The sequence below is a fragment of the Drosophila obscura genome, unplaced genomic scaffold (genome assembly GCF_018151105.1).
Source record: "Drosophila obscura isolate BZ-5 IFL unplaced genomic scaffold, ASM1815110v1 contig_186, whole genome shotgun sequence".
In the NCBI taxonomy this organism is placed as follows: Eukaryota; Metazoa; Arthropoda; class Insecta; order Diptera; family Drosophilidae; genus Drosophila; species Drosophila obscura.
In genome coordinates this window covers 6,539,648-6,561,470 of record NW_024542774.1, presented here as the reverse complement: position 1 = coordinate 6,561,470, position 21,823 = coordinate 6,539,648, and the positions used below count along the sequence as shown (strand labels likewise).

Genomic DNA, 21,823 nt, shown 5'->3' with positions numbered 1-21,823 from the left:
TGAACCCGCAGGACATTGACTTAATTTCCCTGGCGTTTGTTCCTCCCCTTTCCTCTTCCTTTTTTATTCTCCTCCTTTTTTTTTTTTGTGTAATTTCTGTTTGCTTTTTAATTTTTTTAAATGCTGGCAAGAAAAGGAAGAAAAAAATGTACCAGAAAAATATATCAGAAAAAGTCGAGTCCAAAGTGCTGGCAGCAATTTTCTCTATCTGCATACACATCTCTGGGTTCGTCTCCCTCTTCTCTTTCACTCCATGACTTTTTTGCTCTAGCATTTTTTTTCGTAATGCTCATTGAAGCGCCCAAATAATAATTAAAAATTGTTGCACTGACGCTTGAAAGCGTCTGCCATTTATGTAGTTTGTGGTCGTGCTGTAATTTCTTCATGGTTATCCATAGAATTTAAGGTTCAGTGGTTTAAACGTATTCACGATTTTTTGCTTGTCTGTTTTTTTATGGAAATTCGGGGTCTTTTGCTTAAAATCATAAACTTCTTTGTTTAATTCTAGATTAAACTGGATTCCCCATTTAAGTGGTTTTTTCAGTTTGTTATCGTTACTATTTATTCCGCTTATTATTACTGCTTAATTTATAGATTATTTACAATATATTCCTTCTGACTAAATTTGTTTTGGCTATTGGCCATTCCGTACTATAATTTTCCATTCTTTAAGCTTATTCACATTGCTCTAACCTGATCTAGTCTCTCTTCTGCTGCCCTCGTAGTGTGCTTAGCTGTCTTTTCGGCACTCCACAATTGAAGTTTTGTCGTTAGAGCCAAACCAAGTCGGACTCTCCTTGCAACTTTTGTAGATGAAATAAAACACTTTATTCCCAACTCCGAAGAAAACTGCAATACTTTTCTGTACATCTACGAGTATATTTGTGGACACCGCTCACGTGCCACGTGCTGCAGAGCACCTTCCACCGGCCATGGACTGGACTGGTCCAAATTGCCAAAATCGAATGCATTGCCAAAATAAATTCTGATTTGACAGCAAACACGAGTACGGTCTCGACTCGGTATTCGGCTAAAGGCAGCACTGCGCATAGTTGGTAACTTTTTTTGTTGCCAAGGTGTCAGCACGTTCCAAGTGATTTTGGGATGCTGCTGCTGAACTGAGAGACGTCTTTTCTCTTATGATGACGCTGCCAGTGTTAGGCAACAGTCAGATAATCCGCCAGCAGTTACAGCTCTTGTTGTTGCAGTGGCGAGCGCGTCCTTAATTCTAATCTCCAACATAATGCTCGCAATAGGATTAAGGAGCCATGGCCTCCGCAGCAACATTTTATGCAACATATGGCACAAAGTTATGCATGCAAATGTGTGCCCTTTTTCCACTCGTCATGCCACCATGTGCCTGCTTCTGGCCATTGCTCAGTATCCTGGCCCATTCAGCCATTGCCAGCTTAAATATATAATTTCATTACGCCACAGATTACACAGACACACGCACACACTGCACTGGAGTGAAAAGGGGGAGCGAGACATCAAGCATTCATCATTCATTGAAAAGGCAACAGCAGCAGAAGATTGTGGGGGAAGGCATTTATGTGGCTTTCTTTGAATTGTAGCCTGATGGTGCTTGCCTTTGACTTGGCTCGGATTGTGAAATGCTTCACTTTTTGCGGCTCCTCAAAGGGAAGATATGTTAGAGGGGAAGATGCTCATAATTACGTTGATGAATATGCCGTTTATATGACAAATGATGTGTGGCAAAGGCAACCCTTCATGTGAAAGGCGCTTTCATTCACATTATTTTATTTTTGAATCAAATCTGCTCCACGTGTAGGTACAATTAGCAGAAGTTCAGCCTTCTAAAGACACAAAACGTATTTAAACAGAGTGGCATCTCTTGTCGTCTCCTTCTCCCCCCGTCGTGACATATCTGGATTGCCACAACAGGCAAACACAAATCGTATCCGCCGGATACGGGTGTCATGTCGAAGGCGGAAAGCACCGAAACGTACAAAGTTCGAGGTTGCAGCAAAGCGCGGATTCAGTACTCGAATCGAAACGGATGTTTGCCGAAAACGATTAGTGGGGGGGGGTAAACTCAAGGCAAGTATGGCACCCGATACGCCTATTGCTACCCTCCACACACGAAGTCACGAAACATTCCAACCAAACTCGAAGTATGCAACAAAATGCGAACATTTTATAACAATATTTTATATTGCTTTTTTGTATTTACTCGTAGTTTTGGGCGCCGGCCATAATTTTGTCAATAATATTTGTTTGTTTTGGCCATAAATGCAAGTTTGCTTTTTATTAGTGGCTCTTTCGGTTTCTCTTTATTTCGGCGTGTCAATGGCAGCCCCGAAGTGATGGTTTGCCCCCACCCCATCCCGATATTGATATACGAGCTGGAGTCATGCAATGCGGCAAATGATAAACAGCAACGCCTCCAATAACAGTTGCAATTGGTAAAGGTGAGCAGGCTGGCAGGCATGGGACTGAGGGTGGCTGGCAATGAGAAGCCACTGGCAGAAACTCGAATGAGGTAAGAGTTTGTATAAATAGAAAACCGAATGAAATTAATGCGGTACATGCAATTGAAAGAGACTAAAGTGAACAAGAAAGTTTGACAGCTTGAAGTAAATGATAAAGGAAAGGACAGGAAAGGATAGGTATTTCAGAAGAGACATCACTCAAGTAAGACACCAAAACGTAGAAGTAAGGCTCTCAAATGGAGCTTCGCAATGAACTTCGAGGGTTCATTATAAATTCCACATTTTCTTTATTACCCCCTTGACAAAGCTGTACATAAATATTTCCATTCGACGAATGATTCGAAGAATTCCTATTACTAAAAGAGAAACAGCTGAGTTTCAAACAGAATTAATGCTAAAATGGCTGGCGACATGTTTAACGACAGATAAAAGCACAGCTGTTCGGGACTGGCTAATAAAGTGGATTTTGAAGCGATTGAAGAGAGCCCAGTCCACAACGAACGGTTTGAGGGAACAGTAATGCTTTCCAATTCGACGGCAAACAATGAAAGTGTCACAGATCTTAAAGGTACAGTCATCCACTCTAATGACATCCACAAGACAAGTGATGTAAATTCCATTATACAATGTAGCATCAGACGAGGAAAGGTCTCAGAGCAACCTGATGATGATCATTGCCACCTTAACCTGGATGCTACTCAGCATCATAAGTGAGTGAACGGCGTTGGGTAAAGCTAACTTGATGACTTTTTCTTGTGCTCTTCTTTCACAGCTCTCTTCATTTACTGCTGCAACTATTGGCAGGTGCTAAGGTCGAGGCCGCGTCGCCACCAGAGAGAGTCGGATTCTGAGCTCCAGCAAAGCACTCTGCTCTCATTGGATAATTAAGAGTGCCTAATGAGCAACCATACGCGATGCTTATAAGAGCCCCATGTGATGGATGGTGGATGACTACGAGAGCCCCAGGGGTGAAGCCACAACAAAGGGACCGATTCAGAGATACTTAGTGAAGTGCAACAGCTGGCAATGATCATCTGTGGGCTCCGGCTACTGCTGCGGCTCCGCCATGACCCCGGCCATATGGTCGTGTGCAGCAGCTTCCATTTCCATTTTCCATTTCCGTTTCCGTTAAGTTAATTCCACACGACAGCAACCAAACAGATACGAAAAAATAAATGAAAAAAACCCAAACGAAAAAAAATAAAATGTAAAATTCCATGTGTTGCTATTTCCCTTTTTGTTGTTGTTTGTGTCTCCTCTCCTCTTTGGCCTCCTTTGCTGTTTAGTTTACAATTTCTCTTAGTTTTTCATTTCGTTTCGCTGCCTTGTTGCTCCGAAAAATATTTCACTTCTTCACTTTTCCCGGGCAGCCCGTCATGGTGGGTGGAGGGGGAATAGGAAGCAGACCTGAGATATTTGCTGGAAGAGTTTTCATTTCTTTTGCTGGAAAAGTGAAAAGCATCTTTTATGCAAATTTAGCAGGTGGAGAGCAGGGTGCGGGACAGGAAGTCAGGGGCTGGCAGACAGGCGTGGCAGGCCGGAGCTAACATGACTTCCGCTCCTTAACTGGCTTAATGGTCCAAAGGCAAAGGCAAAGGCAAAAAGAGTTCAAATAAAAAGTATGTTCCCTGCTAACAAATTCCTTCCTCAGGTAGAAAGGTAAAAATTATTTGATTAAAGCCGAGTGCAAAGCGAAGCAAACCAAAGCAAAGTTGAATGTAAACAGATATCTTTGCGGTTGGGGCAACCGTATCGTATGCTTTACAGACATATATCATAGGAGGAGGTAATGCCAGGAGATTGCCTTGAGTGGAGAGCATCAAAGTGATGGAATTTACATACGAGTAAGAGTACATACGAAAATAGACACATTTTTTGTCTTACTGTTTCCCTTCCCCTTCGTATGCGCTGTGGCGTATCTTCGGCCTTTGACTTTGGCTTTAGATTAGGCATCTGTATTGAGAGAATTTGAAAATAAAGACAACCGCTTAAGCAGGAAGATATCTTTCAGGCAGAATCTTTCGTTGCGTCTTCATTTTACTGCTGAAGCTCTCCCACAACCTTTCACTGGTTGAATACCCAAAGAGTTTCTAAAGTTTCTGGCTGAAACTATAGCATAAAGTTGACAGCAGTCAGAATCATTTATCCGGTGGAACTTCATAAGCCTCGTAAGCGCCGTCGCCTGCCCTTACAACAAACTTTGAATGTAATCCCCCGTATCCCATTGACGGTGGCACACATCATTACCATTCTACCTTACAAAGCTACACAGAACTTCCATCTTTGTGAACCTCTAAAATTTCATCAAACCAAATCGATTTAATGAAGGCCTTGGGGCAACGTAACCCTTTATCATACAACTCAGGGGATTTGAGCAGGGGCAGAGTTGACTTACCAATCTGCTGTCCTATGGTGGAAGAACTCTTGAGAAAAGTTTGCCGCTGGCACCAAATCAAATGCCGATTATCGCATAGTTAGTTGCACTCGCAAAGGGAATGGGGGCCAAAGGAATCATCCGTTGAGTTGAAAGCCATGGCAGTCGCAGGCAAATTGTTGGCACAGGATCGGGACTGGCACCAAATGGGGCCTGAATTTCGCTTACTCTTGTGGGAGAACGAGGGAGGGAGAACGAGAACCCACGACTGTTCTCTCATTATCGGCGTGTTTGTTTTATGAAGGTCGTTTCCAACAGCCCGCACAAAAGGATTTGGGGCACGCACGCACAGACATCGTCATTGTCGTCACCATTCAGTCGACTCCCTCCACGTCACCCACCATTTAAGGCAGCTTCGAAGACATTTTGGCCTTGTTATCTAGCTGCTTCTTTTGCTTTTTGCCAGCTCTTGGCCTACCTACTCCTACTCCCATCCATCTCGCACTTTTCCCGCTTCTGTTGACACTTTTCGTTATTGTTGGCTGTTGACTGGTCCATCTCAATGATATCTTTGATAAATCTCGGCTTTTGCTTGTCCAGGCAACCAAAAATTTGTCTCAACTTCCCCAAGTGCTAATAGGAGCAGCCACCACTGCAGTGGTAGGAGTGCGAATGAGTGGCAGGAGGCCGCTCAAGTTCCTCATAATGGCTTATGACGAGCAGTCAGAGGAAATCTGTTTTCGAGCTACGAGAGAGGGTAGTGGGAGGTGGCGTGGGTCGTGGGTCGTGGGAGGAGGCGTAGGTCGTGGGTCGTTGGTTAGACATGGAGTCTGGCTCTACGCATTAAATTATTTCTCATTATTGACAGTTTATCAAATTGATTTAACAAACCTCATGGCTGCCTCTGTCGTCTCTTTGTCTCTCCTCCTGCATTTCACCCCATTTTCAGTCAGCCTTAAGTGTCTTCGTGATAAATGTTATCGTTGTTTGCTGGCTTCCTTCCATCCTTTCCTACAGCTTGCTTTCATGTGCTTTTCCTGCTCTTCCTTATGATGTGTTTATGTGTGCCTGTGTGTGTGTGTGGAATTTATGTAATGCCCAAAGTTGAAGCATACTTTTCGGCTGTTTGCTTAATGTTTCTACTGCTGCTGGCTGCTACTTGTACTGCTGCTGCTGGCTGCTGCCGCTGCCGCTGATGGGTGCTTCTTCTTCTGTTGCCACTTGTGCAAAATTTTTAGTTAATTTTAGTTTGTTTGCACAGTAAAGTGTGCTCAACCCGGCTGAATGTTTTATTAATTTAAACAAGAACACAAAGCTTTTGCACTTTATATATTTTATAATGAAATAGTAATTCGGGTCGAAGGACTTAGCAAACGGCATACATATGGACACATGTACATATGTGCATACTTACATAAAGATGAAGTCAGTTTTCATCCAGTGAGATTTCTGAGAATTTCATAACTAAATTTTCAATTTAATCTAATAAAATCAAAGACTTCTCATTAACTCAAACGGCGCACCGGCAATCGACTCATCGGTTTGAATTATCAATCACATCGGAACTTGTTTCTTTGTGCCAGGCAATATCCTTGCGCCGCTGCCATGGCAATTGTTCTCATTTCACCCCCCACCCATTAATAGAGCCAAGAAATATGAAATAATAATGCAAACGGAATCGATGACTTGACAAGAGCTTTGCCCCACGCCTTCTGCTGTAACTACAGGATACTCTCGTGCCCCAGAGGGGAGGATGCCTCGATTCAAATGGAATTGCAAATCGGAGCCAAGAAGTGGACCGAATAGCAAACAACAATCGAGAGGCGACAGAGAGGAAAGGCTCTTTCTGTAAGCAGAAATAATCCGATATTTGTTTCCCTTTTCCATTCCCACCATTTCCATTGAAAGTTGTTTGTCGTATACATATGTATATATGTGTATGTACGAGTATTTTATGTGCATAATGTACGTATACATTTATTATTGTTCTGTTGTAATTAAGCCCAAGTCCTGGTGAAGTGCATATCAAACATCTTCCCGGACATTTTGCTGCGTCTCGAGTGGTGACTGCCAAGGATTTTATAAGGACTGTACCCCGTTGTTTACCATTGACATTGTTGATTCCATTCAGGAATGGCACGTCCTTGTTGCCTGTAGTCTGTAGTAACCTGTAGTCTGTAAGCTGAAAGACAAACGAGTAACTAAAGTGCAGCTGGGCGGAAAATCATTATGCGAATGGGTTCTATTGCATTCCCCCTATGACTGTTCACAGTCAAACGTCTTTGTTTGTTTTCCAATAACATTTACACACATAATCTTTCACTTTAGTTGGTTGTTTTGGTCACTTAATTGCTGGCAGGTTTTTCATTAATAATTTATTCACAATTTCCATCTATTTCCGTTCGACACGAAGAAACCTTTCTATTTTCTCTGCTGACTTTTCTCTGAATAATTTATTTGCGTAGCAAACGTAGCAGGAGTGAGCTACTGGTAGTCGTATCTGAGTCCAGAATCCTGACCAAATACATTTGTCAGTGCGTATAAATTTTTGAAACTGTCATTGCCCAAAATGGCTAATTAAATATTTACTGGGCAAGACCTGTAGTAAAACGTTGATTAATTATTTAAAATACTCTGTCAGAAGTCAGACACTCCCACCAAGACTCGGACTGGAGCTCGGGCTCTCTCCTGACAGAACGTTTATCATAAATGGAAACATATCTAGATTTCACAACTGTTGACTGTTGCTGTTTGCTGCTGACTGCAAACTTTCTAAAGTTTTCACACTCACTCAACCCAACACCCCAGCTGGCTTGCCTTTCGTCCCACCCACTGTGTGATTTTTCGACGTGCCGAACCTTGTTTTTTGGCTGCGGGAATATGGGGTGTAGTGGGGTGGTTCAAAGACCTCAAAGAAGAGGTCTAAGTGATTTAGGCTAAAGTTTTTCACCGGAAATGTAGCGAGGAAAACTTTTGTTGTTGCGCATAATCGTTTTGGCGGAAGTTGATCAAATGTGGGGGAATACTTTTACCCGTAGAAGAGCTGCTCTCGACTCTGCTATAAGTGCATTGTGAAGCAATCAATAAATTTACTTGTGCGATTACTTTGCTGCCCAGCTAGGCACTTCCATCCATGTTTATGTGGTGCTTATGCCGAGGATTATGTCATGAGGACGACACGATGACTGCCTCCTCATGTGCGTGAGTGTGTGTGTGTGTGTGTGTGTGTGTGTGTGCACGTGGCTGTCGCAGTCACAGTCCTAGACCCGTTCAGTAATAATTCATTTGCATAACATTAACGGGCATGCGGATGCTGTAGCATGAGCCTGGCGTGCCAGGCGTCTAAACCAAGTTTTAAATAAATTATTTATGCCAAGGAATTAACCGTAAACAGTTAGCCCGAGACAGCTGCAGGACTGCCGGGGGTGTCATGCATGGCAAATGGAAGCATAACCTTAGCCAGGCATAACAGCAGGAATGTTGTGAGTGGCCCTGGAAGTTATGTGTGTTGCAACATGAATCCTTAGCTCTGTTGAGCGAATACCAAGACTTGTAGGATATGTAAAGGAATGAATTGCAATCCTTCAGAGCATCTCTTCATATTTAGTGCCTATCTTTCCGAAGAATCCTATCAGTTCTCGAATATTTTTCAAGCTTTTTCCAAATTTTAATTTTATTTGTTCACAATGTTATTTTGCATTTATCGTTGACACAATTCCATTTTATATTTGATTGATTCAATGCGCTTACTTCTTCAGCAAGGTGGAGACCACAGCGGGACCAGCGGCATAGGTGGTGACGGGAGCAGCATATGCCGAATAGACCGAGGGCGATCCCAGATACGCTGAGGAGTAGACCGAAGGGGCATAGGCGGAGTAGGCACGTGGATAGGCAGCGGCATAGGTGGTCACCGGTGCGGCATAGGCCAGGGATGGTGCAGCAGCGTAGGTCAGGGCCGGAGCAGCGGCATAGGTGGCCACGGCTGGGGTCACAACATGAGCCTGGGCGGCGGCGATGAAGAGAGCCAAGCAGATGAGGAACTAAACAGGCAAAAAGGATCATAAGATGTTAGAGTTCTCTTGGAACAGTCCCCAAACTAAAGCTTCGATTCTTCGAGGTTGCCTCACCTTCATGTTGATATTTATTTTGGGGTTTTGTGTTTGACGAACGTTCTCAAAGATTGGAGGAAGTGCGTTGACTGATGCTATTAGCCAGTCGGGCCAAAGCTTTTATACCCAATCGCAGTTCAAATTGTCAGAGAACAAGTTCTGCAATATGCGGATGTGGATGTGGAATTGGTAGCTAATCCGGGCTAGCATGCCATATCGAATGGATTAGCATTGTTCCACACACGGTACAAGCACGGCCCAATGAATGTTCGTTTGTCTGTTTTTTCTGAAACGAGAGACAGCAACCTGACAAGGGTCTACGGACTGCCGGTCGGATGGACAGGCAGTAATGAGATCTTGATTGTTTGTCGGTTTGGTCGGTGGGTCAAGTCTGGTGACAAGCCAAAAATGCGAGCAAAGAGCTTTGCTAATGGCGGTAAACGAAAGTGCCAGCAAAGCGGAATCCCACAAATATAATTACACTCGAACGGAAAGCGTAAGTGGCAGCAAATCATTGTACTTGACGTCATCAAAAATGTTTGTTACAATTGAATCTTTGGCATTGACAGTGATAATTCCGGAAAATTATTGCGGGCGGGAGAGGAGGCCACAAATGTCGGGGCGCGAGGGATTATTGATTCAGTACTCAATAATCTATTAATAAACAACGGCTTTACTTGTCGTTTTCATGTGAAAGTGAAACTTTTCAATCTAAAAAATTGCGGGGCAGAGCCGATTTCCCACCCCGGACCCGGCCCCTCACGATGCCACGCATTGGCCAATATGGCACTTAGTTGTCCGGATGGGGGTGTACGAGCCTGAGTGTAGTTACGAGGCTTTGAAGTCCTCGCGGATCAAGGTACATATATTTAGCAATGGCAAATAGTACCCCTCTCGTCCTCTGGGAAGGCATCTTCCAGTGATGCCAGCACCGGGGCGCTCAGTTTTCTTCTCCTTACCCGTGCGAGTGGTCAAGAAACAGATACTGAGATGCTTACAACAATTTTTCTCTTATGTACATTGTACTTCAAGGAAGACACACAAATTAAACATTCAATTTATGTTTACAGCAAAATGTGTCAAAGTCCCTCTAGGGAGCAGACACACACACACAAACAAACACACACGCATCAGTGCCGTATTCATGTCGACAGAGCCACAGGACGCTGGTGTCCTGCTCAAATTACCCATCTACATGCCGCTTTGTAACTGTCAGAGAACGTAACGAACCGAACCAAACCAAAAACAAAAACAAAATGTTAAATGTACGCGAAAAGAAATGAGAATGTGCCCCGCCCCGACAGCCTGTGTGTGGCGAGGGGCGGAAGGCTCATTAATATCAATTTATGAGCTGAGACACGAAATTAGTCTGTGACAAGTTTCGCCGCAGGATGTGGACACAACAAACAAATATATCCACCCATCCAACAATTCAGACACACACATGCACATGTGTTGCAAGTTCAGTTTTGACTTCGTCTGGGGGATTTGCGTTAATTAATTCCCAAAGTGTGTTGCGTGTCCTGCCAAAAGGACGAATATGCGTACACGAATTCATGTCCTGTGGCGAAATGGTCTGCTTGTTGTGGCTCCTCTCTCTCTCTCTCTTTCCCCAATCAACAAATTATGAAAAATATTCCAAACTAAATCTGAAAAGGGAAAAGGTACTCGTACTCGTACTCCTTTTCATTTGCAAAAAGTAAAATGAATAAAATTTCAAAGAACTACCCTAAATAATTAAACAAATTTCTGCTTATTTGTTACACATTTTGTTCAAAATTGTTCTTTATTTGTTTTCCACATATTTTCCTCATATTTTGCTTTTGTTATATTAAACTTGAATTTGCTTTACATTAAGGGGCAGGGGAGATTAAAACTAAAAACTAAAACTAAAATCATTTTCAAACAAAAAATAAATATCCATCTTTCTTACAAATCAAGGGCTTTTTTTTTACTCAAATTAGATATAGGATTATGAAAATATATATTCATATTGATTCCAGTATGCTGCTCGTATTTATGGAGTCCAAAATTCTTAGCTTCTATATCTAAACCAAAATTTAATTTTATTCTTAAGATTTGTTGTTGTTTAGTTTTATACGTTTTTTTCCAATTTAAAATTCGAGTCACAATTCAATTTGATTTTGTCATTGAAGAAGCACTTTGTATGTTTTGTGAGGGGAGGGGGCATGAAGGTGATGGGGTAGCGGATATACATATATAGAAAGATCTTAAGGATAGAGCGGTAGTTGAAGTTGAATTTGAAAATTGTTTTTGGGGCAGGTGGTGGTTGTAGTAGAGACACATTGAACTTTAGTTTGCGTTTTTTTTTTTTGTGTGTTTGGTTTTCTTTGCACGCGCACACTGTTTGGTTATGGATACATACAGATCGATCATACATATATCATATTCATATTCTATATAGACTTGATAAAGGTTTTTGATCGACAACAGATTTTTATAAAATTTCATTTCACATTTAACAAAATATGATTCGATGCACATGCACAATTATATACCCATATCATATAGTATTGTATCTTTGATATACATATGTACACATGTATGTATATATATTCTAGTTTTGCGCCTATTTTTTTTGTTTTTGTCAGATTCCTTTAATGTGGTTTCCTCTGCTGTTGCTGGGGTTTTTGTGGTTTTTGTGCTATATGTATTTATGTTTATATAAAGATATGCCATTAAATTCTGTAATTTTATTTTAATATATATATATATATTCAGGGGGGATAGTCTTTTCGTAGATTCGCAATGGGTCTAACTAAGTTCAATTGAGTTTAGGCTACGTTTAGTGGCTAGTTTAAGTATTAGCTGACCTGCTTCTTAGTTACTAATTCCACATATACTCGTACGTATATACACACTTACATATCTAGTTCCGATTACGCTATATCTCTTAGTTGAAGTTTAAACTAGTTTTTGTGTTCTGTTCGGGATTTTATTTCGTGTCATTTCACAAGCATAGCTCTTCTTTTTTTTTTTTGTTCACTGAAGTATTTGCGCACAAAGATCGTTCGGGCCTAACCTCACATTTGGTTAAGGAAGTTCCGGGTTGGGGGGCATCAAAAATTCTTTTTATGGTACAGATGTAAACTAAATATATACTCGTATGTAAATGCTTTTACTTCTTCGGCTCTAAACACTGCTATATCCAGTATATATGTCTGTATGTATGTATAACCTATATCTAGAGTTCTTTCTTATAATGTGGTTTTTGCTGCTTGAAGTCGGAAAGTCTTGTTAGAGTTTTGTTCGCTTCGCTTTTGAAAGAGATTTTTGTTGTTTTTTAAATTTTTGTTTTGTTTTTTAAAGCGAGACCCACGTCAGCGGCAACTTTATTTCTATAATACAGATTTTTGGGATTCAGTTACCTCCGCTGCACTTTGCTGTTGCTGTTTGCTGCTCCTGCTCCTGTTGATTCTCCTCTTAGACGATGGTGGTGCGCTCGGCGCCCAGCGCAGTGGTGGTGCACGTACTGCTGCCGCCTATGCAGACTATCTGACATTTGATGTCCTCATTGGGTAACTCTCAGGAGCTCACCGTCTCATAGTTCCCCCCGCCACCCAACAGCAGAGGCGACTGCACGCACACTGCTGGTGCCACACCGCCCCCCAGCGTTGTGTAGGCGGTCTGGGAGCGGGGCGACGTGAGCAGCGATTGGGCGGCGCCGATGGTGATGTTGCCGCTGGTCACCGAGCTGGTCAGCGCCGCCGAGATGCCGCTCGTGTGTAGGCTGCCCGGATGGGGCAGCGTGTTGCAAGCACCCAGCCCGGCCGCGCCACCGCCACCGCTGCTGCTGTTGGTCTGCAGCGAACCGTTGGACTGGCCGCCCAGCAGGGGCATGGTGCAGGTGGTTGTGGAGCCGTAGGGCGAGGTGGGTGAGGTGCGCGTCTCATACGCAGGCAGGTGATAGCTGCTGGCACCCACTCCTCCAGGCATGACAACACCACCACCAGCACCACCACGGCCCGGAATGCGAGTGTAGATATTTGGCGGGGTTCGGGTGGAGAGCAGCGGTGGCGGAGCGGTGTAGACGGGACGCTGAGCGGCCGGGGCACGTTGCGGTGTGTTGTACAGGCTGAAGGCGGGGTTCGTTGTCAGCGACAGTTCACCGTACTGGAAACAAAAATAGTTGATAGTGTGTTCAGTAATTATTAAACACAAGAACAAATTTGCTGCTGACGAATAATTAAAAACAAAACTTTAACTTTGATGGGAGCCTCGTTTTGCGCACCTCCTGAAATAAATTTATGGAGGGAGGGGGGGAATTCTGATCGAAAAGTTCCGAAAGTGACCCACAAAACACCAACAATTTCTAATGAGCTTGTTAAGCATTCGAGAGCGAGTTGGGAAAACAACCGGGGAGAAACAAGAAAAACTGAACAAAAGCCAAACATTTTTCAACTTTTACTGGCGACTGGACACACAAAAACATTTTCCTCATCAAAATTTGATGGTCTGCTCCCCTTTTTCACTGCCCCTCAAAAACCAAACAATGATACAACATTGTTTACAGAATCGCAGTGGATGTGGTCGGACAGAGAGGGGAGGGTGGCAACAGCAGCAACTTTGTTAGTGGTAGTTGTAGGGTAGCGGTGGAGGAGACAGAAACACAAAGAAAATAATTTGTGTAATTTATTTCGGCTAATTGGAAGCATGAATGTGAAATTAAGGATTGTGGCAGGACGAAGCTCTATATACCCTGCAGATTGTAAATCAGAAAATCAGTGGACAGTTCAGGGAAATTATGAAACTTCAATAGAATTGAAGAACAATTTTGGTATCATCTTTAACGTAACTTTTCTCCGCTTCCAAATATTGTCCAGGTCCAAATTATGTCACGCACAAGTAAAAGGTTAATTTGCCTAACGAATCCGTTTAAGTTTTCCCTTTGGCTTGTGCTTCTCCTACCTAGATTGCTCCCCCCCTAAATCAAATTGGTCAAGTGTCTATAATGTGTAATAATAGGTTTCGTTCTATGCAAGACAAACCCCGCCATTAAGGAAATTGGGTAAAAGTATTTTGTTTGCTGTCGTGTTAATTAAAGGATGGAGTAAGTAATAGTTGTGCGGGAGAAAATTGAATGAATATTCTCTATGAATGAAAATGTTTAGAATGGTCGCCTGCAAGTATGCTGCACTTTTTTACCCTTCCAGTTGTCGTTGTGTATGGTTGGTTAACTACATATTGTAATACATTTTACATACATATTTGCGTATAACTCTACATATGACACTCACCTAAGTAAAATTATTTCTTATCACAGATACAGCTCTATCTTCTTCTATATATCGTATTTCTATCCCTTGAAGCCCCACGAAAATATGCCTACTATTCGATTACCTCTCCCTTTAAATCTCTCCCTTCCATCATGTGCAAGCGACAAGGTAGGGAATAGGGAAATCCAATCCCCAAACAATTGAATCCCATTTGAATTCTCACCTGCTTGCCGAAGGTGGGCGACAGCGACGGTGGCGGCGGCGAGGCAGTGTTAATGCGCGTCGGTGGCGTATACAAAATTCGCTGCGATTCCATATTCAATCGGTCGAAGGCCTTCTCCTCCTGGTGGAACTCATCCTCGCTGTTTGCCTCCTGCGGCACCACATCCGGATTTTTGTCCTCCAGGCTGGAATGGCTGCCCATATTGCGGGACAATGGCTCGGCGCTGCCCTTGTCCGCCTCGGTGGTGGTGGCATCCCCGCCATTGCCATGCCGGTGACCGCGCTTGCTGCGGAATTTGATAAAGATCACCACACAAATGGCGACCAGAATCAATGTGGCAATGACGCCAACTAAGGCGCCCAGAAGCGGCGTCAATTGTACCAGCACCGCTGTCGACGAGGCTGCGGAATGGACAGGAAAGGCAGAAAACCGATACGGGGGAAATTGTGAAAAATTGAATGACAAAAAGTGCACGTTGCAAAGAAAAAACAATGCAGCAACGAGCAATGTGGCGTAGTGGCGAGAAGTGACGACACCCGACCAGACCGACACTCACCTGTTCGCAACAATGGCGCCGAAAGCGTCCGACCCCTCAATCGATGGGCCACCTTGCTGGGCCCCTGCGCATTCACAGCCGTCACTCGAATGACAAACACGGAATCGCTGGGCAAACGCTTCACCGTGAACTCTGGATATTTGTACGAGGCATTGTAGAGTATCTGGCGATTAAGTTCGTCGTATATCTGCACATGGAAGTACTGCGGTATGCCACCATCGTAGCCGGGCACGCACTGGATTTGCAGCGAATTGGCCGTGGCATTAAATGCCGTACAGTTCTTCACAGCTTCGGGAAGGTCTATCAAAGAAATCAGGACACAATGGCATGTATTAGTTTTGATTATGATTTGGTATGCAAATGACTGTTCAAACATCATCACGCCCTATACTCTTCATTCCAATATCCTGTTCGTATTTGCGACTCGAATGTTCTGCCCTTAAGTTTCTCTTTCCGATGATTTTACTCCAATAAAAATGGATGTATTTTCTTCAGCCATTTTGTATCACCATTCCTGGGATATTTCCTTAAATGGAGCTTCAAAGAACCTTTTAATGCTGCCAACCGTTTCCGAAAATGACAGCGAAATAGTCCCTGAACCTCAGGTGGACAAATTCCCTGAATGGGAAATGTCATGGCTGCCATAGAACTTTAAAAAAAAAAAAAAATTTTTTTTTTTGGGGGTTAAAGGGAAAAAAAAATTTAGGAAAAAAAAAAAAAAAAAAACCGGGGGGAAAATCCGAAGGGAAAGGCCAAAACAAACTGCCTAGTTTTCAGGCCATGGCCAGCGGTGGTTTTTTGTAAATAAATGCTGTGCGTTGGCAATTTATTGCATTTGATTATCAGATTATCGCCGTGCGCGCAGATTGCACTTTGCTGCAATGGTGCAACAGAGGCAGCTGGAGCAGCAGCAGCAGCGGAAGGGGCAGTAGCAAACATGCAGATGGCGTTGGTAAACATGGCTTTTATTGCTGTCAGGGACATCCAGATGAACGGACAGTATGGACCGTCCGTGGAGGCTGCATGCAACGCATGAGACGACGACATTGCAACGCGTTAAATTGCCACACGGTCGTGCCATGCTGTGCCGTGTCGTGGCATGGCATAGCGTGGAGGAGTCGGAGGAGTCTGTGGGCCAAATGTAAATAACGAGCAGAGATTCACTCACCTCACGAGTGGAGGCTACGTGCAACAATTATCTACTGGCCAGAGAGAACGAGGCATGCCACCCCACAACCACAGCCCGAATTGAGTAAACATGTTTGCTGTTGCGTTGGTATTTTGTTGTGTGCCAATCGATGTGAAATTAATTAAATATATTTTATATTCCTTCTGATACTATGCCTTGGGTATATGCGACAGATGACAGCAGCCCCGCTTAGCTCCCATTCGAAGGATATATGTATCTTGCAGGGTATCCAAATGTTCAGATACCGAGTCTGGCATATCCCTTTCCCTGCCTTGCCTGTGTTTTTCTTTATCTTTTCGCTACGAACTGCTGTCCGAGTGGCGGGTAACTCACCTGCCGGCTGGATGTGGTACCAGCAGGGCTGACTGTGGCCCATCGGGCTGCTGGCCACGCAGGAAATGGCGCCGAAGCTCTCGTAGCTCTCCACGTGGTAGCTGTACACGTTGTTCAGTGGGGGCGCCGACGTTGTGGTGGGCATGGTCACGGCCTGGCGATGATGCTGCTGCTTGTGCAGTGCGGCCAGCCGCTTTCGCTCCACCAATTGGAGGGAGGCCGAGTTGGCCGAGTTGGATGCGTGATGGCCAGGGCTGTAGGAGTCGCTGCTGCCGCCAGGTCCACTCGACGACTGCTGGCCCTGCTGCTGGGAAAGCTGCTTCCGCTGTGGCTGTTTGTTCTCCACATGGTTCTTGTGCACCATGTTGGAGTAGACCATTTGCGTGTAGGGCGTCTCCTCGCCATAGTCCTGATAGCCGTCCATCTCGTGCCCCTCCGCCGGATAGTCCTCGTCCTCGAAGCGAATGGCCGACATGTCCACGATGCTGGCCGTGCGTCCGTGCCGACCATGGAGCAGCCCTCGCTGCAGTCCGTGTGTGTGCTTCCGCTTGCTGCGCTGATAATATCCGCCCAGGTCCGAGCCGGAGCCAGGACCGGACCCGGAAGGCGATTTCAGCGACAGCAGGACCGGTCCAAGTTGGGGCAGCTCGATGAGGCTCTCCAGCGAGTTGTTGAAGTGCCACTTGTAATTTAGATTATCGAGTGGATTCGCGTCCACCTCGCAGGTGATGTTGATTGTCTGCTTGAGTGCCGCACGTATAATCGTTGAGTCCGACTTGCACACGGGTGGATCTACGGTGTGCAGAGAGAGAGGGAGAGAGAGTGTGGGTGTGGGGTGTAAAACAGAAGTGCAGGTTGATGTTAAGTTGAGTCAAGTTAGTGGTCTCGAGAGGGGGAGGGTGGGGATTGGTAGAGTGGTACTTACACTTCACGTCCAAGTAAACCTCGTTGCTGGACACGCTGCCCTGGAGGTTGCTCGCCCGACAGAAGTACTGGCCGTGCGAGGACTTTGAGATGCCCTGCAGCACCAGCGTCTGGTTGGAGATGATTATGCCGCGCGACGAGTGCAGTTGCTTGTCCTGTGTGTGTTTGTGTGTGAGTGTGTGTATGTGCGAGCAAAACAGTACAAAGGATAACGTTAAAGTTGTGATGTGGGATGTGCGCTTTTTGTACGAGCATTTCGAGAAAGTTTGTTAAAATTTACGATATTCAATTAACTTTACGATATTGCCTCTACGAGATTCAATTTACGATATTTAATTTACCAAATCGAATTTACGATATTGCATTTACTTTATTCAATTAACGATATTTGGCTGACGATATCCTATTTCATTTACCGGGGTAATCGGTACGATATTCATTTTATTTTAATTTTTCGTTTTTTAATTTACGATATTCAGCTATAGATCTACACAAATGTAGCTGCTACTCACACTGTGATACCACTCAACGCGCGTTATCGCCGGATTGGCCTTCACATCGCACTCCAAATAGACATCCGATCCTTTGAGCAGATTATTCGGATCCAATGGAGCTCCCAGATTCAGGATGACAATGGGTGCATCTACAAATGATTGAGAAATTAGCTATTAATGCAGCCTAATAATTTCCTGGAAAACCTCTACGCACGTGTGACATTCAGCATGCGCGAATCCTTGAGGTACAGTCCCGTATTGCCATTGCCCAGTGTAGTCATCACCGTGGTGTGACCCTCGTGCAGTTGCTGCGACGTAATGCCCGCACTCAGGGAGATGGAGCAGACCACCTGCCGCTCATTGTCCTCCGGTACGGGTATCAGCATTAGCTCGGAAATTGTGGTATTCCCATCAGCAGAGGTCTGTGATCATGGTTCGTTATTATTATCAGGGTAACCTGCTCTCTATGTGATATGAATGACTTACAGATTGCGTGGCTCCTTTTAGGATTTGTCCAGCCTTCGACCAGATTATATGCGGCGGTGGACGAGCTCCGATGGCAGTGCAGGTTGCATGGGTTCGAGTGCCGGCCACCACTGCATGATTCAGACCCTGCAGCAGCAGATTGAGCGGTGGAACTACGAAAGGGATGGGGAATATCTACAGTTAGAAAAGGTTTCACACGATCCTATTAGTTTTATTCAGCCCCTGGGCGATTGGTCTGCCATCAGGCGAGTGATTAAGTTTACGATATTCAGTTATTACCCCACAAGGACCACCACAGCGCACAAAATTCATATTCAAGGCTCTCCATATCCGCCACAGCTATGTACATGCTACACATATATGGGGCGACCTTTATGGAAACGTTCATTATTTATTACACACATTTTATTATGCCCATCATTGGACGCCACCGCCATGGGACCCGCAATACGATTAGCATGGAAACCGGACCACCCTCTGTCGCCCGCATAACCATAAATGTGCATGAATGTGAATGAGAGTCAGTCGACGTGCGACGTGCGACATGCGACATGCGCGTCCTTGTGAGGCAATGACAAAACTTTAATTACATTAATTTCCATGCGAAATGTCACGCCCACTAGTCCTGCCATTCCAGCCCACCACCCTCTGACTGTCCTTGAACTGTTTTGGCAAACCCCCAAAACAAGAGCAAGTGCCTCATTATGAATGGAAATATTTAAAGAGCTTTACTTACGATTCAAGTCGAGGATTACTTTCTTTGAGAGGGCCGGCACCACATGACCATTGGTTGCCTGGCAGGTGTACATCTGAAAGGAAATATAATGATTTATATAGACATTATTAAAATGATGTCCAATTACTAATAACAATATCCAATAAAACGGGAGGAGAGATGATAAATCAACCTGTCCAACATTTACCTACTTCTAATTGCTGCTACACGAGACTCACACAAACACTAATCAATTATGCCCCAAGCTCTCTGTTCGGCCAGACACACAGTCAGTAATCGAAACCAAACACAAGAGTTCAAAAGGTTCGCAAATGTACGGCTATATTCGATAACATAAATTCTCCAGCTACGAATATTTTCTGAATATTAGTGGTTGGCTGGCGGACTGTTGCTAGTAATTCGATACTCGCTGGGCCCATATACATTTCGAACAACAACATACTACACACACACACATTTCGGGCCATTTTATTGGGCCAAAACGAAAATTGTAACGTTGTCGGAGCCATCAAAATATTTGCATAACTTTTGGGGTTTGCCGCATTGCCAGCAGAAGTCTCGTTTCTCGTTTCTCGATTGGAAAATAGGTCATAAATTTCTATTTGGTTACACAATATGTATCTTTGTAGTCCCGGTTCTCCTATTGAGGCAGGTAGGGGGTCTTAAGAGGGTTCACTCACGCACAGTGGGCCATCGAGGTGCCTCTAGGTGTTTATGGATCTCGAACGGTTCTTGTGTTGTCTATTTTCCATTTAAATCGATTGTAACTCAAGCGTTAGAAATTAAATATAATGTTTAATAATTGATTTATGGTATTTTTTATGCAGTGTTTTCGCAGGGTTCTTCTAGAATGCTTTAATTACAATTTGATATTACTTTCTGAACGAATTTCAATATAAAATGCAGAACAAGGCTTCTACTTTACTATTTTACTCGAATTAAATATTGATTTAATTGTTCTTCAGCGATACTTCACTTATAGCATCATTTTTTTTATATTATATTCGAACTACGAGTTTACACTTTTAAACCACAAAAAAAGGTTATATTTCAATCAATCAGTAGATATCAATCAATGTTACATCAATTTACTCATCATTGAATTTTGAGTGGGTTCTGGCATCTAAAATTTGTCATCTTTATGCTCTTTTCACTTATCTTTATGTCTTGCAGTATTTTCCACTCATGATATTCCTATGAAAACTTCCTATAAATTCTCGCTCTAGCTCTTCACAACGTTCATTCATGTTCATTCCTCATCTTTAGGTTTAAGCCAATAACTTTCGGTATTACATGACCAGCATTCAAGCGATTCCAATCCATTCCCAGCCACTAGAACCAGCACAAAAGACTTGGCAGGCCAACAATTTGTTGAACCCACTGGATGGATGGGGCAGGAGCAAACCCAACTGAATGGCGGGATTAGTGCGGCGCAACAATAATGTTCATTACATGGAGCCCGAGGGAAATCCGCTTAGAATCAACAGCAGAGCAACAGAAAAGAACAGAGAGAGAGAGAGAGAGTGAGAGAGAGCAACCACAAGCCACCCAGGGAATGCAGGGCGTTGCATTTGATTTCTATTAGCCATTGTGCGGCCACAGCGGTCGCGCTTGCCACACGGAGCGCTGTCATTAATGGGGGCCCACTGCTCATTGTGGCACACCGAAAATAAATGGCCAGCCGCGCTCAGGGAGCAGCAGAAAAGCATTGTGCTCCCCGAAACGGAGGAGGAGGCTTTGTTCCATTCAGAGCGACAGCCGTAAATATGGCTTACGATATTTGGAGTAGGCCGCAACCACATAAAGGGCACTGGACCCGGAGAGGTCACTACCTACCGTCAATAGATCCTTTCGCTGGATGTTCTTCAGGCGCAGGACATTGCGCACCGAGCCGTCGGGCAGCACCTGAAAGGAGTCGTCGATCAGGGCATGTTCGCGCCACCACGAGACCCTCGGCGGTGGCACTCCCCCACTGGACAGACACGTCAGGTCGATGCTGTCGCCTTCGAGATAGGGTCCCGCTGTCTGGTCGCGTATCTCGGCGCCATGATGATCCAGTATCGTGAGCTGAGTGGGTGGAACTGCAAAGGGAAAGAAATAAGTCAATTCTACAGCTCTCTCTAGGGGAGCGGGGATTGTAGAGGAAGGCTCACCTAGAACTGTCACATTGATGCGCCAATTTCGTGTCGGTGACTTGTGGAAATCCACGCGGCATTTGTACAATCCCGCATCCACAGTCTGAATATTCTTGATACGCAATGCGGGTGGATTTGTGTCGTAGTGGAAGTGGGCCTTTTTGTTGAACACAGTGTCGTCCGCCCAGGGTATGGCCTGATGCAGGGGACGTCCACGGGCATCAAAGCTGGAAAAAGGTAAGAAAAACATAATTTAATGGCATACGGAAACTCTTGGAAGGAAAGAAAAAACTAAAAAGTTTCTAGAAGAAAACTAAGTTAATAACCTCAAGAAAATACAGATAGAACCTAAAAGAACTATGAAAATAGCCAAAGATATTGATTGAATGGTCCGTCAGGCAAAGTTTCGAAGGAGTATCCAAGAAGAGAGAGCTGAGGGAATCACAAATACATACAAAAAATGGATTATAACGCGTTCTAAACTTGAGATAGAGCTAAGGGAATATCTTGCAGCAAAAAGAAAAAAAACCATCCAATTAATTCAAGTATAAATTTCTTAGTTAAACTTTTCTTA

General features: G+C 44.1%; 3 protein-coding genes across 4 annotated transcripts in view; 1 reads left to right on the top strand and 2 right to left on the bottom strand.

Moving 5' to 3' along the window:
- Positions 1 to 2,891: 2,891 nt before the first annotated feature.
- LOC111074041 lies at positions 2,892 to 3,670 on the top strand. 2 transcript variants are annotated; one of them, XM_022366662.2, is made up of 3 exons: positions 2,919 to 3,021; positions 3,086 to 3,163; positions 3,226 to 3,670. In XM_022366662.2, the coding sequence occupies exons 1-3, from the start codon at positions 2,973 to 2,975 to the stop codon at positions 3,339 to 3,341; spliced, it is 243 nt and encodes an 80-aa protein (XP_022222354.2). In that variant the 5' UTR covers positions 2,919 to 2,972; the 3' UTR covers positions 3,342 to 3,670. The 2 variants fall into 2 exon arrangements, with proteins under 2 accessions (XP_022222355.2, XP_022222354.2); XM_022366663.2 differs by lacking the exon at positions 3,086 to 3,163 and having other exon boundaries at positions 2,892 to 3,021.
- Positions 3,671 to 8,484: 4,814 nt separating this feature from the next.
- LOC111074043 (cuticle protein 16.5) lies at positions 8,485 to 9,063 on the bottom strand. Its single transcript, XM_022366666.2, has 2 exons — positions 8,955 to 9,063; positions 8,485 to 8,867 (listed from the first exon to the last, which is right to left on the bottom strand). Exons 1-2 carry the CDS (start codon positions 8,958 to 8,960, stop codon positions 8,574 to 8,576), a joined length of 300 nt encoding a protein of 99 aa, XP_022222358.2. The 5' UTR covers positions 8,961 to 9,063; the 3' UTR covers positions 8,485 to 8,573.
- A 2,818-nt stretch (positions 9,064 to 11,881) lies between these two features.
- Positions 11,882 to 21,823, bottom strand: part of LOC111074038 — a 45,345-nt gene continuing 35,403 nt past the window's right edge. The window contains exons 4-14 of the mRNA XM_022366659.2: positions 21,268 to 21,476; positions 20,951 to 21,195; positions 19,115 to 19,187; positions 18,379 to 18,530; positions 18,107 to 18,314; positions 17,911 to 18,041; positions 17,400 to 17,553; positions 16,475 to 17,266; positions 14,953 to 15,252; positions 14,397 to 14,797; positions 11,882 to 13,070 (exon numbers count right to left, since the gene is read on the bottom strand). Coding sequence (XP_022222351.1) covers positions 12,483 to 13,070; positions 14,397 to 14,797; positions 14,953 to 15,252; positions 16,475 to 17,266; positions 17,400 to 17,553; positions 17,911 to 18,041; positions 18,107 to 18,314; positions 18,379 to 18,530; positions 19,115 to 19,187; positions 20,951 to 21,195; positions 21,268 to 21,476 — 3,253 coding nt within the window. The 3' untranslated portion in view covers positions 11,882 to 12,482. The remainder of the gene's footprint in view (positions 13,071 to 14,396; positions 14,798 to 14,952; positions 15,253 to 16,474; positions 17,267 to 17,399; positions 17,554 to 17,910; positions 18,042 to 18,106; positions 18,315 to 18,378; positions 18,531 to 19,114; positions 19,188 to 20,950; positions 21,196 to 21,267; positions 21,477 to 21,823) is intronic.

Excerpts from the sequence above, each read along its gene's own strand:
- LOC111074041 (XM_022366662.2), top strand. The coding sequence starts at position 2,973 with ATGCTTTCCAATTCGACGGCAAACAATGAAAGTGTCACAGATCTTAAA. Across the intron at positions 3,022-3,085 it reads AAGTGTCACAGATCTTAAAG|CATCAGACGAGGAAAGGTCT; the intron begins GTACAGTCATCC and ends TATACAATGTAG. Across the intron at positions 3,164-3,225 it reads GATGCTACTCAGCATCATAA|CTCTCTTCATTTACTGCTGC; the intron begins GTGAGTGAACGG and ends CTTCTTTCACAG.